General features: G+C 43.3%; 1 protein-coding gene across 1 annotated transcript in view; it reads left to right on the top strand.

Moving 5' to 3' along the window:
- The window catches only part of LOC126458073 (rho-related GTP-binding protein RhoE-like), a 283,060-nt gene that overhangs the window by 243,588 nt on the left and 19,929 nt on the right, over window positions 1-19,543 (top strand). The window contains exon 3 of the mRNA XM_050094887.1: window positions 17,909-18,018. Within this exon, the coding sequence (XP_049950844.1) occupies window positions 17,909-18,018 (110 nt within the window). The remainder of the gene's footprint in view (window positions 1-17,908; window positions 18,019-19,543) is intronic.

The raw sequence follows: 19,543 nt of genomic DNA, 5'->3' as shown, positions 1-19,543 counted from the left end.
CGATACAGAAGCAACAAAAAAAGCATGCCAAATTTAAAAGAACGCAAAATCCCAAAGACTGGCAAAGTTTTACAGAAGTTCGAAATATGGGGCGTACTTCAATGCGAGATGCTTTTAATAATTTCCACAACGAAATTTTGTCTCGAAATCTGGCAGAAACCCAAAAGAGATTCTGGTCAAACATAAAGCACACCAGTGGCAAGACGCAATCAATACCTTCACTGCGTGATAACAACCGTGCAGTCAGTGATGACAGTGCCACTAAAGCAGAGTTATTAAACACGGTTTTCCGAAACTCCTTTACCAAAGAAGACGAAGTAAACATTCCTGAATTCCAATCAAGAACAACTGCCAAGATGAGAAACATAGAAGTAGATATCCTCGGAGTAACGAAGCAGCTTAAATCACTTAATAAAGGCAAGGCCTCCGGTCCAGATTGTATACCAGTCAGGTTCCTCACAGAGTATGCTGATAAAATAGCTCCATATTTAGCAGTTCTGTACAACCACTCGCTCACAGAAAGATCCGTATCTAAAGACTGGAAAATTGCTCAAGTCACACCAATACCCAAAAAGGGAAGTAGGAGTAATCCGCTGAATTACAGGCCTATATCACTAACGTCGATTTGCAGCAGGGTTTTGGAAAATATACTGTATTCGAACATTATGAAGTACCTCGAAGAAAAGATTTATTGACGCATTGTCAGGACGGTTTCAGAAAATATCGCTCTTGTGAAACACAACTAGCTCTTTATACTCATGAAGTAATAAGTGCTATCGACAGGAGATGTCAAATTGATTCCATATTTTTAGATTTCCGGAAGGCTTTCGACACCGTTCCTCACAAGCGTCTTCTAACCAAATTGCGTGCCTACGGAGTATCGCCTCAGTTGTGCGACTGGATTCGTGATTTCCTGTGAGAAAGGTCACAGTTCGTAGTAACAGACGGAAAGACATCGAGTAAAACAGAAGTAATATCCGGCGTTCCCCAAGGAATACTAAAAGAAATCATCTAGATTTCGATTACACGATAAGTCACACAAATCTGAAGGCTGTAAGTTCAACTAAATACTTAGGGATTACAATCACAAATAACCTAAATTGGAACGATCGCATGGATAATATTGTGGGTAGAGCAAACCAAAGACTGCGATTCATTGGTAGAACACTTAGAAGGTGCAACACGTCTACTAAAGAGACTGCTTACACCACGCTTGTCCGCCCTATTCTGGAGTATTGCTGTGCGGTGTGGGATCCGCATCAGGTGGGACTGACGGATGACGTCGAAAAAATACAAAGAAGGGCAGCTCGTTTTGTATTATCGCGCAATAGGGGAGATAATGTCACAGACATGATACGTGAATTGGAGTGGCAATCATTAAAACAAAGGCGTTTTTCGTTGTGACGGGATCTTCTCACGAAATTTCAATCACCAGTTTTCTCCTCCGATTGCGAAAACATTCTGTTGGCACCCACCTACATAGGGAGAAATTATCATCACGATAAAATAATAGAAATCAGGGCTCGCACAGAAAAATTTTAAGTGCTAGTTTTTCCCGCGTGCCTTTCGAGAGTGGAACGGTAGACAGCTTGAAGGTGGTTCATTGAACCCTCTGCCACGCAATTTATTGTGAATAGCAGAGTAATCACGTAGATGTAAATGTAGATGTAGTTTCCAACCTTAGCCAGTAGCTCACTTTGGAAATGTATACATAAATGTTTGCAGTAATTCGTTTTAACAATTTTCGCTAAGCCTTCTATTAATAGTATTCGACATAAAAAAGATAGTACCAGTTTCAGAAAAATTTTACAAGCACCAATATCTGCTTCACAGTAAGCATGATAATATATTCCACAACAGTTATTTACTCTGACCGCTTCGAGAGGGCTGTATTTATAGCTTACATAACAATTGCGCGGTGCGCTCAGTTCATTGTTACTAGCAGATTTTATATGGAATACAAAAAAAGAAAAAACAAATCGTGATGTACAGGATACTTCACAATCTTCTGAGGGTTTCAAATTTGCATATCGCGCTCTAAAAACCAGGTACAGCGACGGTGACGCCATCTATTGGTAGTACGGAATATCAAGTTTCATCTCATATGCTGGTCAATAATCATGTCGTACTTGTCGGAGCAAAAGCACGTGCAACGTGTGTCTCGTAAGCATTTAGAGATTAGCCGCGATATCGAGTTGTTGCTCGTGAAACAATACTAAACTGAATAAGGAACTTCCGTGCAATGGACAGTACATCGAGTCAACTGGCCCTCGGAAAACAGTAGGCCTACGAACTCTCGAGAACATCTAACGTGTTCACAGGCAAGCAAGCCCTCGATGTTCGTTACGAAAACGTGCCCATAGGTCGCAACAGTTAAAATGTAGAATTCACATTGAAATATCCTGAAGTCCTTCAGCAGTTACGAAAGATGATTTCAAAAACTGGGTGAAACGTCTGGAGTATTGTGTAGCCGCGAATGGCCGTAATTAGTCCGCTGAAGTATTTCGTAAGCAAAATTTAATAAATGTTGCACCTTGTGTAAACTGTTGAATTTCGTTTCGCAGTTAGTTTGTGTGTTACTTAAATTTGAAATCGTCGTAACACTGTGAAACATACTGTATAAATGTGTAATAGACACGGTGTTGTCAAACCTAATCTAAGTAAAAAATGTTTTCATTAATAATACGTTTAGTTCGCAGTGTATCAGGCAGCGAACAAAACACGGTGTCTACTATGAGAAAGAGGAAAACCTTTTTTTGTCAGAAGAGAGAACGGTTCTGTTACTCATGTTTTGAACTGTCCATAAATTGCGGGTGAAAGCCCGGCGTGTCTCTTTGCGCTGAAGTTATGGTTGTGCTGACTGAGATCCTATCGCCACTGAGATTGCATGTGGCGATATATTACTCCCATGCCTTATTCATGAATCGGCAGTTAACAGACGTACAAAATTTATGCTGACATTGGTGCCGTGTGGTTGCCTCTCGCCTCAGTTTAGCAGATTGAATCTTCTTCGGAATCGCGCCAGTGGAGGAAGTTTCGTCGGATTAAACGCGTGTGCCACGCGCCATGAACTGGCTGGTAGCGTTGTGGGCCGCTAGGGGCGCAGCGAGCGGTGAGCTACGGCGCGCTGCAGCCCGGGGCACAGCATCCATCTGCGGCGCCGCCTTTCCCCGCCGACTTCAATCTCTTAAGAGGTTGCGCTCCTGGCCTCTGGCGAGAAAGGATATTGCGGTAAGAGCCCGTTTCGATTTCTGGTACCGCACACATTTTCGACTCGTGACTGAGGGCCGTATTCAAGGCAGAACCCACTACCGGATGAGAGCCATTTCATTGGTCTCGGCCACGGCCGTCACCAGACTCTTCGCTAAAGTGTTCTTTATGCGAGCGGACACGACTTCTTCCTAGTTCGCTGGACGTACTCCAAGTTCTCCTTGGCGGAGTACTTAGAGTGCTGAGGTTTGCGAAGCAAAGTTCTCGCATTCTGAATGCGTCGTTCTTCGGTTTTGCGAGTGGCGCCTTCATGGTCCAGAAATGTTCGTCAAGTCTTTTCACATTCTATATTTCCTTTCCGTTCCTTTTTTTTACTTTATAGTCCTAAAATAATTAGTATTATTATAACAGACCTCTGCAAATAATAAGCAGCCTGTCCTGGCTAGTCACCCAAAGGTAATATAGTTATGGAGAAATGAGTAAATACAAAAATTTGTTAATAAAGGGGCCTTATGTTCCGAATAGTAGTAACAAATATCATTATAATACAGTGTGGTTAATAGTAAAACATACGAAATACAGACATCGTCCTTGCCTGATAAACTTTTTTTAAAACTTCTTTATTTTACAAAACATCTTTGACAGCATTGTTAGCACTTGTAGTGTGATGATCGTCGTATGTGTCTTTAGTTCAATCATAAATATTACTGAATGTGTGAACTTGTTGAAAAGCTACGTATGACTATTATTGTTTCTGTTGTTGTTATGGTCTTCACTCCAAAGACTGGTTTGATGCAGCTCTCCATGCTACTCTATCGTGTGCAAGCCTCTTCATCTCAAAGTAACTACTGCAACATACATCCTTCTGAACCTGCTTAGTGTATTCGTCTCTTGGTCTCCCTCTACGTTTCTTAACCCCCACGTTTCCCTCCAATACTAAATTGGTGATCCCTTGATGCCTCAGAACGCGTCCTATCAACTGATTCCTTCTTCCAGTCAAGTTATGCCACAAATTCCTCTTCTCCCCCAATCTATTCAGTACCTTCTCATTAGTTTCGTGATCTACACGTCTAATCTACAGCATTCTTCTGTAGCACCACATTTCGAAAGCTTCTATTCTCTTCTTGACTAAGCTATTTATCATCCACGTCTCAGTTCCATACACGGACACACTCCATACAAATACTTTCAGCAAACACTTCCTGACACTTAAATCTATACTCGATGTTAACAAATTTCTCTTCTTCAGAAATGCTTTCCTTGCCATCGCCAGTCTACATTTTGTACCCTGTCTGCTTCCACCGTCATCAGTTACTTTGCTGCCCAAATAGCAAAACTCATCTACTACTTTAAGTGTCTCATTTCCTAATATAATTGCCTCAGCATCGTGTGATTTAATTCGACTGCTTCCATTATCCACGTTTCGCTTTTATTGATGTTCATCTTATATCCCCCTTTCAAGACGCTGTCCATTCCGTTCATGCCTTTCCAAGTCCTTTGCTGTATCTTACAGAATTAAAATCTCATCGGCAAACCTCAATGTTTTTATTTCTTCTCCCTGGATTCTATTTCGTACTCAATAATATTTTCCTTTTGTTTCCTTTACTACTTGCTCAATATACATATTAAATAACATCGGGGGATAGGCTACAACCCTGTCTTACTCCCTTCCAAACCACTGCTTCTCTTTCGTGCCTTTCGCCACTTATAACTGCCAGCTCGTTACTGTACAAATTATAAGTAGCCTTTCGCTCCCTGTCTTTTGACCCCGCCACCTTCAGAATTTAAAAGAGAGTTTTTCCACTCAACATTGTCAAATACTTTCTCTATGGCTACAAATGGTATAAATTTAGGTTTTTTCCTTACCTTTTGTTGAGTACAAAATAGGAACTTTATATATAGTTGTTCTATTGAGTACAAAATAACAAAAAAATGGCTCTGAGCACTATGGGACTCAACTTCTGAGGTCATTAGTCCCCTAGAACTTAGAACTAGTTAAACCTAACTAACCTAAGGACATCACAAACATCCATGCCCGAGGCAGGATTCGAACCTGCGACCGTAGCGGTCTTGCGGTTCCAGACTGCAGCGCCTTTAACCGCACGGCCACTTCGGCCGGCTACAAAATAACAACTATATATATATATATATATATATATACACTCCTGGAAATTGAAATAAGAACACCGTGAATTCATTGTCCCAGGAAGGGGAAACTTTATTGACACATTCCTGGGGTCAGATACATCACATGATCACACTGACAGAACCACAGGCACATAGACACAGGCAAGAGAGCATGCACAATGTCGGCACTAGTACAGTGTATATCCACCTTTCGCAGCAATGCAGGCTGCTATTCTCCCATGGAGACGATCGTAGAGATGCTGGATGTAGTCCTGTGGAACGGCTTGCCATGCCATTTCCACCTGGCGCCTCAGTTGGACCAGCGTTCGTGCTGGACGTGCAGACCGCGTGAGATGACGCTTCATCCAGTCCCAAACATGCTCAATGGGGGACAGATCCGGAGATCTTGCTGGCCAGGGTAGTTGACTTACACCTTCTAGAGCACGTTGGGTGGCACGGGATACATGCGGACGTGCATTGTCCTGTTGGAACAGCAAGTTCCCTTGCCGGTCTAGGAATGGTAGAACGATGGGTTCGATGATGGTTTGGATGTACCGTGCACTATTCAGTGTCCCCTCGACGATCACCAGTGGTGTACGGCCAGTGTAGGAGATCGCTCCCCACACCATGATGCCGGGTGTTGGCCCTGTGTGCCTCGGTCGTATGCAGTCCTCATTGTGGCGCTCACCTGCACGGCGCCAAACACGCATACGACCATCATTGGCACCAAGGCAGAAGCGACTCTCATCGCTGAAGACGACACGTCTCCATTCGTCCCTCCATTCACGCCTGTCGCGACACCACTGGAGGCGGGCTACCCCGATGTTGGGGCGTGAGCGGAAGACGGCCTAACGGTGTGCGGGACCGTAGCCCAGCTTCATGGAGACGGTTGCGAATGGTCCTCGCCGATACCCCAGGAGCAACAGTGTCCCTAATTTGCTGGGAAGTGGCGGTGCGGTCCCCTACGGCACTGCGTAGGATCCTACGGTCTTGGCGTGCATCCGTCCGTCGCTGCGGTCCGGTCCCAGGTCGACGGGCACGTGCACCTTCCGCCGACCACTGGCGACAACATCGATGTACTGTGGAGACCTCACGCCCCACGTGTTGAGCAATTCGGCGGTACGTCCACCCGGCCTCCCGCATGCCCACTATACGCCCTCGCTCAAAGTCCGTCAACTGCACATACGGTTCACGTCCACGCTGTCGCGGCATGCTACCAGTGTTAAAGACTGCGATGGAGCTCCGTATGCCACGGCAAACTGGCTGACACTGACGGTGGCGGTGCACAAATGCTGTGCAGCTAGCGCCATTCGACGGCCAACACCGCGGTTCCTGGTGTGTCCGCTGTGCCGTGCGTGTGATCATTGCTTGTACAGCCCTCTCGCAGTGTCCGGAGCAAGTATGGTGGGTCTGACACACCGGTGTCAATGTGTTCTTTTTTCCATTTCCAGGAGTGTATATATATATATAAAAAAATTATCTTCATCATAGTCAAAGACAAGAGACTTCTGTTATTACTGACAAATGTGAAAGTTGTTTATGCATAACAGAAACATGTTTATACTCGTTCAACGAAGTATTGAAGCGATGATTGATATATCTTGTTTTGCATACTTTTAAATTATACCTTTTTGTTTTGTTAGTCGCGTTATTTAGCGCTATATGACTAATATGCACTGTTTTCTTTTTTTAATTTTTACTATAACATCGCTCTGTTTCATGCTACAAATCTACAGTACAACGGCTGTCTGTGTAAATTGTTACGTGCATCAAAAGCAACTGCTTTGATAATGTAAATCACAGAAGTTATGCGATCATCTAATTTTTATTACTTACAAAATGCAATTTATGTTCCGCAAGGATATAAAACACACGATGGACTAACACTGAATGACGTGCGGTTTTAATTACGTGCAAAAGAAACAAAAAAAGAAAGAGAAGTAGTCGGCCACAGTTTCTCTCTTACACATTCATTTATGCTCCTTCCCCGACCAATGCCACCAATGTTGCCGGTAATCCTACCATTTACTGTGTCGTTTATGTAGTGTATCAAAAATACCGAACGATAGGTTTGGTAGGGCGCAACTCTAGTCCCAACCCACTCAGATACGCGCACGGCAATGTACTCGATAGGCGGCTGGTGCCGGCCGCTAACGACTGACAACACGACAGCTCTCGAGACGAAGTGCAAGGCTCGGTCTGCGGCGGTTTAACTCCAGGAGCACTCGCCTGCTTCGTTTACTGCCGGTCGCAAATAAACACTTCCGTCAGCGTGTCTATCCATATGATGCGACGGGTGCGCCCTCCATGGTGGTTTTCTGAACTACTCCGCTGTTCTACCCATGCCAGCTCATCTGTCGTGAAGTCCGCTCCCCACAGTAAGATGTCAAGACTAATCCCGCTATGGCTCTCCAAAACGTTGAAACAATGGGAGCTATCGCCAGATAGCTGTCGAGCCCGCTGATGGTCATCCGAGATTGTGGAGAACCATGATTTATCGGTGAACACGGTTCGACGCCTTTTATCTCCAACATTGGGCCAATGTCATATATGAATGCCCAACATATCTGCACATTGCACGATTCGACCAGCCGACCAGATGGAGACCCATAATGAAATCCCTATAAAACTGCCAGGTGCTGATAACGCTGTTCACCCAAATACGTGGAATTCACTCTGTTCGCGTTCCTTATATCCCTACAACGCCTGGGAACAACACTAAACACGAACAGTACTAATGTACTCTAGTGGTATACATGTCACAGAGAAATGGAACACTTATCATTTACATACCCATCGGTGGGGTGAATGTCTATGAAGTTAAACTGATGGATCCTGGGTGCTTCACTTTTTTTTGTCTGGTAGTGTAGGTTGGCAATCTCCAGCGACATTCGCCACGCTAATGTCCACAGAGGTGACAAAAGTCGCGGTATGCGCCTATGTAGATGGCGGTAGTATCGCTTACCAAAAGTATAGAAGAGCGGTGCATCGGCGGAGCTGTCGTTTGTACTCAGACGATTCATTTGAAAAGACTTCCGACGTGATTATAGAATTACCTACCAAGGTCTTGCAGAATCGCCGCTGTAGTCTACATAAACATCTGGTGCCCCATACCTCCAGAAACTTACCAAGGTCTTGCTGAATCCATTCCCTGCTGAATCGCCGGTGTATTTTTCTCCAATAGTGGATCAAGACAGTGTTGGTCAGGTGGTCGCAATGTTTCAACCCATCGGTGTATTAATGTATTGTACGTATGCATGTATGTACGTATCAAATAGCTGACAAGTAAACTACAGGAGACTCTGAGCAATACAATCAAGAAATTGTTATACAATAATTTTTATGATGCTCTTGTGAACTGGAACAAATGCGAACACATCGAATGAAAAATGGTTCAAATGGCTCTAAGCACTATGGGACTTAACATCTGAGGTCATCAGTCCCCTACAACTCAGAATTACTTAAACCTAACTAACCTAAAGACATCACACACATCCATGTCCGAGGCAGGATTCGAACCTGCGACCGTAGCGGTTGCGCGGTTCCAGACTGAAGCGCTTAGAACTGCTCGGCCACACCGCCGGCCATCGAATGAAAGAGGTCTTCATTGTGTCTGTTGCTCATTATCTGCCAGTCTGTATTGATCTAATTCCAGCCGGCCGGTGTGGCCGTGCGGTTCTAGGCGCCTCAGTCTGGAACCGCGTGACCGCTACGGTCGCAGGTTCGAATCCTGCATCGGGCATGGATGTGTGTGATGTCCTTAGGTTAGTTAGGTTTAAGTAGTTCTACGTTCTAGGGGACTGATGACCACAGATGTTAAGTCCCATAGTGCTCAGAGCCATTTGAACCATTTTTGAACTAATTCCATTGTTCATTAGTGCTATGTTGATATCACGCAAACTGATGGTCACTCTCTACCAGTGTGTACAGATATGATTCCGTACCTCATTGGTGTTATGTTATTATCATACTACCTGATGAGCATGTTTTTTTTCTTCAGTACTTGTTTATAATGTGATGTCACAAAAGCCTTAAGCTCAGTTGCTGGAATGCTCACAGACTCAGACGGAAAATAATCTATGGGTAGAGGAAATTTTCAATCTTCGTCGCCCTACATTCTCCTGGTGAGCCATTCTTGTAAAATTAAATGCTGACTTGTTTTAAAAATTTTCAGAATAAAGCAGTGGAGTTGTTGCTATCACTCAAACAGCAGTTCTTGAGAACTGAGATTCATCTCATAAGATATAGGTAATCGAGAGGGTAATAAACGTATAGAACGTGCAAACTCTCTGTTGTCAACGAATAATTGTAAAATTATTCTAAAATTTTTTTTCTGATTGAGTAAATTCCATACTTTAAATTAACTCTGCCTTTATGTGAAATCATTTTATAGGAAGCATTTAAAAAATAGGTACTTCATTTCATGTATTCTGAGGAAACTTCAAACGTAAGAGACTAACCTCCGGAAAAAACTGTCAGTCAGAGGAAAATCTTAACCATAATCTTGATCGCAGATTTTGTTGTACGAAAGCGTGCACGCCTAATTACCCTATCAAGCTTGACATTTCCGTGGAAGCGTATTGCGGCGGAAATATTTTCGGTTGCAGAGCCAGTAGCGATAAGCGGAGTAGAGCGCTCCGCCAACGCCAACGCATATAAATCCTGGCGGGGTCACGGCAGAAGTGAATTTATCAGGCCGGTATTTTTGGACGATTATACTCTGTGCTGAAAAGCGGGGTACTTTGTCATCCACGCTACCAATTCTGTTTGCTTTTGGAAAGCCAATCAGTCAGAGAAGCGGACGCGCTGTATGCAGGCAATTCCTGTTAATGAAACTGCCGCAGCTGTCACGCAACACGTCCCACAGCTGCGATGGGCCAGTGATTCTGTATATCTTTTCCCGCCAATGAACGTAACGTAGCAGAGGAAAGATCTTTCAGGCGTTTCTTACGCTGTGTCTGTTTCTGGCAATGGAGTAGGAATATTTTACATTTTATCGTCACAATTCATATTGCTTGTAAACAAACAAAAAAAAAAAAAACGTGACTAAAACCAGCAGTATCTGAAAAGTCCGTTAACGGAAGCTTGATATAGTGTCGGATAGAGAGCCGGCCGGAGTGGCCGAGCGGTTCTAGGCGCTTCAGTCAGGAACCGCTCTACCGCTACGGTCGCAGGTTCGAATCCTGCCTCGGGCATGGATGTATGTGATGTCCTTAGGTTGGTTAGGTTTAAGTAGTTCTAAGTTCTAGGGGACTGATGACCTCCGATGTTTGGTCCCATAGTGCTCAGAGCCATTTTGTCGGATAGATAAACAGGGAGTAGAGAAGAATAAGTAAACACGAAAAACACAGCACATTACCATGCTTAATACGATGCAGAAAATCCGTTGGAGTTCAAAACAGCTTCCAGACGTCTCGGAAAGGGAAAATCCAGTTTCTGTAGAGCTTCCAAGGCTATCTCATACCACTCTTCCTGCAAAACAGTGCCAAGTTCAGGTTACGATGATGCACGTGAATAGCGATCATACACCCTATTTCCGAAACAGACCACAAAGGCTCAATACTATAGCGATCTGGTGACTGTGGTGGACAGGACCCATGCGACAGTTCATCCTAGTGTCCACAAAACTAGTTCTGGCCGATGCGAGCTGTGAGAATACGGGATCTCTCGTCTTGGCACACAGCACGACCAATGGGGACAAACAATGTACCATGGGATGGACTTGATCAGCCAAAACGGACACTTAATGCTTGGCAGTAATACGACTGCCTAGAGTAATCGTGAAGACTTTTGTGTTGGCAGAAGAGCCAAGACCGTGTTACGATTGGAGGCCGAAATGCACGCGTTTTAGCTCACGCAGGCTGGCGTGAGGAGGGAAGAACTATACTGACGTGAGGTCTGGAACATGACAAGGAATGAGAATTCAGAATGCGGACGTAATTAGTTTGATACTTAACTTTAATCCATTAATGATGAACGTCGCTCTTGAAGGTGCATGATTCACAATATTATCTGTTCAGAATACATTCTTGATGTTATTACTTATAGTAATTGAATATGGCGCCTTGCTAGGTCGTAGCAAATGCCGTAGCTGAAGGCTATGCTAAACTGTCGTCTCTGCAAATAAGAGCCTATGTACACAGTGAACCATCGCTAGCAAAGTCGGCTGTACAACTGGGGCGAGTGCTAGGGAGTCTCTCTAGACTAGACCTGCCGTTTGGCGGCGCTCGGTCTGCAATTCACTGATAGTGGCGACACACGGGTCCAACGTATACTAACGGACCGCGGCTGATTTAAAGGCTACCACCTAGCAAGTGTGGTGTCTGGCGGTGACACCACAAAGACAACACCACGATATGACTGCACAAATCATCACCCTTGCGACGTAAACTTACAGGGAGAGGCCACGACGTTTGGAACGCGGATTTACTTGAAACTTCGTACACTCGTAGTACTCCATTAGGACAACAAAATGTGTAAGCAGTAGCGCGTACTTCTCAAGCGTTATTGAGAAAATCACAAGATAATTTCGGTCGTCAGATATATACATGTGCGTGGCCGTTCTTACCAGGAAGCGGCGGTAGCCGAGTGGGTAGCGTTCAAGCCCCGTAATAGCTGGATAGGGTCCTGGTCGTCGGTTTTTTTATTTTTTATTTCTAACACAGTCATTTTCTTTACTATTTATATTACAGTTAAACGGCACCAGCTGCACTGAATAAATGCTGTTTCCACATACGCAAGCTATTTAGAGGTTTTCCGTGGAAAAACAAACCTCGTTAACATTTTCAAAAACCTATCTTTCAGCCGATAATGTGGAAGCAAACCATGCAGCCGCCCAGGGTGGCCGAGAGGTTGTAGGCGCTACAGTCTGGAACCGCGCGACCGCTACGGTCGCAGGTTCGAATCCTGCCTAGGGCATGGATGTGTGTGCTGTCCTTAGGTTAGTTAGGTTTAAGTAGTTCTAAGTTCTAGGGGACTGATGACCTCAGAAGTTAAGCTCAGAGCCATTTGAACCAAACCATGCATAACGCAGCATATCCTCAAATATCGGCGCTGATAACTGATCATGCAGTATCGAGTGTATTTTAATAGCGTCTTCACGAGAAGCAATGTCTCGTCCTTTTTCGATTAAATACGAATAGTTTTGAAGACACGGACAAGCATACAATTTCAGTATCACTTTATGCGTTTGGTCGTTTACTAGTCGATAGTTATTAGTATTATATTATTTGTGATAGTAAAAAATTGTAGACTGCCAAATAACAATGTAAATTTAATAAAAGTTCATCCGGTTATACGTATTTTCCCATTATATCGATTGTAATATAAATAGTAGAGAAAATGACTGTGTTAGAAATAAAAAAAAACTGACGAACGGGACTCGATCCAGCGATCCAGCGATTACGGGGCTTGAACGCTACCCACTCGGCTGCATCTGCTTCATGGCAAAAACGGCCACGCACAGGTATATATTTGACGACCGAAATTATCTTGCGATTTTCTCAATAACTCTTGAGAAGTACGCACTACTTCTTACACATTTTGTTGTCCTAATGGAGTACTACGAGTGTACGAAGTTTAAAGTAAATCCGCGTTCAAAACGTCGTGGACTCCCCTTGTTAGTCAGCAATTGGAAACTGTGCGAAACAAGACTCATCCGACCAAATTATTTTCTTTCATTCCTCAGTAGTTCAAGATTTATAGCGTCGGCGTCATACTTTCGCGTCACGAGCATTTGCATGACAGGCGAGTGCTTTCGAATTTTGGTTTGGAATTCCAGATATTTCTGCAATTCCCTTCTGATGGAGCGTCCTTCGTGTTGTTTTGGTGCTGACAAGATTCACGTCATTCAGTTCTGCAGAGACTTTTCTAACTGTCGTCCTCTTATTTTTGGGAACAATCTTCTTCAGTGATCGTCTGTCACGATCACTGGTCATTATTCTGATATTTTTACTGCCGTCTGTTGTCACAACTGACGGGTTGCTCTGCAGCGACAACTGAACTGAGGATGATAGACATTTGAACGAAACCGGTAATCATTGTTAAGAGAAATGCAACAATTAACTGCAATAGAAACATTACAAGTCATTTCAGATTCATAAACAAATTTCGAACTGTATCATGAAAGGCAGACAGGGTCGTTACCGTCCGAGTCAATCATAGCTGTGAGGAATTGATCGGAGCAATTTCCGACATAGTGGTATATTGCCTAGTTCGGAATTTTTCTTCTTCCTGGCCCTGGTACACGGAGTTGGCACATTATTCAGATTTGACAATGTTAGCGGTAGAAGGTGGCTGGATGGCCTTCTTGTCGCCTATCGTCAAAACATTAAATTTCCGATGTTTATGACGTGTTATCACAAATACTGTTAATGATACAGATGTGAAATTTTAACCGTCCCCGTTAAGTATAATATTAGTTTTTACTATGCTCTTCGAGTACAATTAAGGATTTTACGTTAAGGCAAAGGCATTTTATGTTCCATGAGTATACTTTTAATTAAAAATTTAAATATATGAACGCGTGTGAAAGAAATATAGCAGAACATGTATGTCAGAAATGTGAGTTCCTTTTGTGAATTCTCTCATCTATCCTTTTCGCAACGCTTGAATATTAATGTACTGCAAGGGGCATATTTTTTTCTGCCTCGTATTATTTTCAAACAATACCACCTTGTCGCCGGGGTTGCCGCGCGGTTTAAGACGCCATGTCACGGTTCGCGTGGCTCCCCCGTTGGAGGTTAGAGTCCTCCCTCGGGCACGGGTGTATGTATGTTGTCCTTAGCGTAAGTTGGATTAAGTAGTGTGAAAACCTAGGGACCGATGATCTCAGCAGTTTGGTCCCATAGGAACTTAGCACAAATTTCCAATTTCCAATACCACTAAACTAGCAAATCATCCTATGTGGTTCTTTCCATACGTTTTATATGGTAGGTCGCTAGTCTGAATTTATCTCAAAATGCCGTCAGACATTGCTAACTGGTCTCAGATCAAAGGTGTTAAAGTAAATAAATTTTTCATTCATGTGCTTCCTTCTCTGTAGTTAGTGAATAATTTTGATTTCCATAAATGTTTTGCATGTTTTGTTGTTGCCGAAATATTTTGTTTATGATGTTCCCGTTTTTCTCCGATCCAACGAATGAGTAGCAGATCTTCGATCTGGAAATAGTCGGGGGTTGGGGGAAGAAAATTTATTAGGTTTAGTAAGTTTAGTAGGATGACAGCCGCTTATCTCACGCGGTTTTGAGGCAAATATTCACAATGTATGAGACATGGAAAGAGCCAGATTATCGTAGGATGATTTGCTTGTTTCGTGAGGCCAGATTCAAGGTGATGGTACTACTGGTACCAGGCGGGAAGGAACAGGTTCTTTACGTAATGACGATTGACTGACCTTTACGTAAAAAGTTGCACTGGCATCGAAGAAAACTATGAGAAACACTTTCATACTGAACTGAGACTGCCATGCTTTATTAGGGCACAGAGATCATTTGCTAATCCGCCGTCATGACTGTAAGTCACAGTCTCAAATCCAAAAATTGTCGGAAATATAACTACAATTAGCTGAGACTGGACTCATACTAAATATTTCTTGATTTTCGTGAACTTGGTTTCGTGCCTTTTCATGCTTATCCGCAGATGAGACAAACAGAATTTTACATATCTGTATTTGTACCGTGATGCTGGGTACTGGAGCTTCCTAGATGCGGGAGTGTGGGAGGTTCAAATGGCTCTGAGCACTATGGGACTTAACTTCTGAGGTCATAAGTCCCCTAGAACTTAGAACTACTTAAACCTAACTAACCTAAGGACATCACACACATCCATGTGAGAGTCTGGATTCGAAGCTGCGACCGTAGCGGTTGCGCGGTTCCAGACTGAAGCGCCTAGAACCGATCGGCCACTTTGGCCGGCAGTATGGGAGGTACCGGTGTTAATATCCAACTGGTAGCTTCCATTTTGATTGTCTATCAACCAGGAAGGCAGACACTAATCACTATCATTCAAACTTTGTTACTGTTATTGTGTAATCACTGATTTCCACCAGAAATCGGCTAGAACGCAGCATTTGCTGTGCAACACAATCCGCCCGTTCGATTTCCACACCAATGCCACCCATACTGCTGCATGCCCAAAATCATGCTACAGGTAAAGCACTTTAAAACCTTCGTCCAGTTAAACTGGTCATGAGTCCTAACGTCAAGTAAAATGTTAATGATTTACTTGCTGCATTTCGCCATCGCCGAGAATTGAGGGGAACTTCATCGGTAGAGTACATGGCATCCCTCCTATCAGCACACAAAACACACGACGTGTAAACGTGGTGTACCGCAAGTCGGTAGCCGAACATTGCATTCTGGTGGATCTTCATGCTGAAAGAGATAAGCACGCGTCATTATGCCGTGTCCGATGCGAAGGCGAGTGAGGACCTCTTCGTCACTTCTCGGTGATCGAAAGGAAGTACGCCATGGTCGACTAGTCTGTTCGACTGCCTGCAGCTCATTGTCGGCCAATTCCAGCCACTGTCTTTCCCACTCAGCGAACACTCACTTTGTCACCTACGACTGCAGTAACATTTAACTTAAGATACACTAACGGGGTTGTACAGTATCCACAATGGACGAACTTCATCTAACACGTGTCTCCTGTAATAATGCTTTGCATGAGAGTTTCGTCATCAACAGCTTATTAACAGGAATTTCAAGCCATTTCCTTGTTTCATCCGCGTCTCCGTCAGCAAACGACGAACAAACTTCCCTGCAACATGTCCACTTTCACGATTGAAAGCTTACGATACAGTTCAACTTATATATGCCAACATTTTCTCCAAGTCGTCTAATAGAGGGCGGGTACCGCGCACCAGATGCTTGATTTTGTAAATGTGTGCGCCAGTAATTCAGGTCGAAGGTTTTCCATGTTCAGTGTCATCTTTATATGATTGACGACAACTTTTGAGCTGGAAGAACCACGCAGGCATTGCAAAATACACTGCCTGAAAAAAAGACTAAGGCCCTGAGAATACATGGTCCGATATCAGTGTAACTTTTGCAGACGTGCACACTTTCGGCCGATATATAAATGATCAGAGATGCAGTTCTCGGTGACAGGTACAACGGTCACCAAAGCGCGATAGCATTGTTCGTGTTTAGGGTTATTAGGAGACCTGGCAGGGTATATAAGGGGCTTGAAGAGCATCAGATGTTGAGTGCTTACCGTGAAGGACACGGAGATGCCGCCTGCTCGTGTAAGACTGCGGTACAGCACCTGGCAGAGTTTGAAAGGGGCGTCATTGTGTTTCCGTTTGGCTGACTGGTCGAATCGTCAAATATCCAGACTGGTGGGGCATTCGAATGTGACAGTGGTCCCATGTTGGACTTCGTGCAAACGGGTTGGCAGCTACACTCATCATCAAGGTTCCGGTCGACCACATCTGACTACGATAAGGGAGGATCACCGTATTGTCCATAAAGCATATAGAACCCATTCACATTTGCATCTGCCATCCAAGAAAAAAAATGCACATTCTGTGTCATCCTGCAGTGTTGGTCAGAGACTGGCAACAGCCGGACTACGGAATTATGGTCCCATGCGTAGCCTGCCGTTGACACCACAACACAAACTATTGCGTTTGGAGGGGTGCCATTACCGGGAAGCATGGACTGGCGATGGATGGCGTCGCAATCCGTTCGACGATGAATCGTGGTTCTGCACAGCCTCAGACGATCATTGCTGGTGAATATGGCGGCGATATGGGCTGAGGTCCCAACTCCCATTGGTTTCGAGAGGCACAATGGTAAGTCACGGACTTCCAGCATCTTCAAGTGTTACCTTTCATGTGACAGTATCGTGCAGCCATTTCTCAACAAGACGATGTTCGTTCACACATGACACGCGTCTCTATGAAATGTTTGCATGATTATGAGGTACTCCCTTGGTCCACAAGACCCCTAATAGATGCAGTAGACCATCTAGGACGTCAGCTCCACCCCGAATGCCAGTATCAAGATTTTCAAGGACAATTTACAACAGTTGCGGGCTAGCTTGGCTAACGAGAGTATACAACAACTTTATGGCACATTTCCCAACCGAATCAGTGCTTGCAGCCATGCTAGAGGTGGTGCAACGCCATACTGATAAGTATGTCAAACAGCTAAGTTATTTGTAAATTTTGATCTATTTTGTAATCACTGAAATTACGACTCATGGTCTCTCAATCCATGAAGCTTCATTTCGTTTCCTCCTCCATTTCTGCTTCATTTTTTTGTCAGGCAATGTAAAAACACCTATGGAACGGTACGATATCAACAATAGTATGACTCAGAAGGTTATGGTAGATATTGTGCTGCCAGCGGCACATCAATGGGAGTCTTTGCTGTAGCTTAAAGAAAAAGAAAAGCAGTAGGGTAGTTTTTTCAACAGATTTCGTATGAGTGGGTTCCTAAATCGCAGTAACCCATTCAGGCAAAGTTTTATCTTTCTGTATGGTACTCGCAAGCCTGGCGCAGAACTGGCGTCGCTTGTCCTTTGCTTTCGTAGCTGCTTTAACACCGCCCTCTCTGTGTGTCCACAGGCTCACCGGCTTACGACACTGTGCGACCACTGGCCTACCAGGACGCCAAGGTGTTCCTACTCTGCTTCAGGGTCAGTGACCCAGACTCCCTCGACAATGCCGTCAACAAGGTCAGTTAAATATGTTTTATTTTCCTTATTTTACTTTTTCTTTTGTTTTTACATTTATGAGACCTTTCACAGATCCAAATGCCAATTGCATTTATCCATATTGCGTTGTTTTCTCTTCTTTTCCCTCCACTATACCTTCATACGTTCACTGTGTTTTTTCCTCTCCTCATCCCATGTTTAACTTTTTTTCTTGTACATCCAGCCTTGGAATTCTTCTATCTGTAACAAAATTAATCTAAACTAATCGTACAAGTTATTTCGTCTCCTATTGTTTTATTTCTCTGTAAATCTTTCTTCACCTCTTAAATAAAACTGACTTCCTTTGACAAAGTTATTTGAGGATCTGTTCAATTAACCTGTCATTTATTCCGTATGAACGACCAAAGAATATCAGTCTCCTCTTTCTTACTTAGTCTGTTATATTCTTTCTTACTGAGTCTTATAATTAATACGTTCTAATATATTTCAGCGTGACATCTATACTTCTAGTTGTCTGTCGTTTTTTAGTGGTCTCAGAGTTTTCCCTCCAATTCAGTTTATACAACTTGTAATTCAGTGTCAGGCGTGCACTGGTATACAGGCATTCTGGTTTCACCGCTGTATTGTAGTGCTTTATATTAAGGTTTATAGATAAGCGTTCTTTTGTTGCAAACCTTCTTCGTGACAAGTTCTAGCTCTTTCCGTCCTGTGGAACATTTCCTACGTCACAGATATCTCCAAATCATTTACTTGGATTATTTCTCCCAAATATTTTTGAATTTCCTTACTTTTTCTATTTCACCAATATCTGTTACTCAAAACTTTGGCGATTTCTTAAAAATGTATGTGATACTTTGTTTTTCTGCAGAAATTCTTAAGCTTGTTTTTGGCTGCCGTTTTCAGTAGACTTAGTTGTATCACAGCATTTTTAAACTGTCTGAAAGTGTAGCAAAATGATCAGCAGACGCCAGACAATGTGCTTCAACATCTTTGTTTTTTCTCTCCAGCACTACTTAATTTACTTGCTAATTCTGTTCCTTTTCCCCAGTATTATTGGCGAAAAAACTTACGTGCCTACAAGTTTTCATTTCAGATTCTTACATTTTCTCAAGAATGCAATTGAAAAGAATTGGAGATAAGCCATCGTCTTGTCTCACGAACTGAATCCATTTCGTAGGGCTTTGATTTTTAACCAATAAATTTTATTTTTGAGCTTTTGTTTGTCGGAGTTTCACATATTAGATTAACTAATTTAGTACTAACGGTAGTAGTAGTTTCCAGGGGATGCCATCATTAGTATTCTTGTTCCTGGGAACAAACTTTATCGCAAATTGCAGGTTGTTAGGAATTAGTTAAATGTTCGTTTGGCAATGCAGATACCTATCGCGTTTTATTCGAATTAAAATTCAAAACTGTTATTCAGGAAAGACCACATTTTTATTCTATATGTTTCTTAGTATAATGTGGACTTCGGAATATGCGTTTTGTTCTCAGTCTGATACTGAACACATGCTTTCAGCACGTTCTTTAGTCACATTGAGAACAT

This window comes from Schistocerca serialis, chromosome 2, assembly GCF_023864345.2.
Source record: "Schistocerca serialis cubense isolate TAMUIC-IGC-003099 chromosome 2, iqSchSeri2.2, whole genome shotgun sequence".
In the NCBI taxonomy this organism is placed as follows: Eukaryota; Metazoa; Arthropoda; class Insecta; order Orthoptera; family Acrididae; genus Schistocerca; species Schistocerca serialis.
The sequence above is the reverse complement of the archived record's forward strand: the minus strand, read 5'-3'. Positions and strand labels throughout refer to the sequence as shown.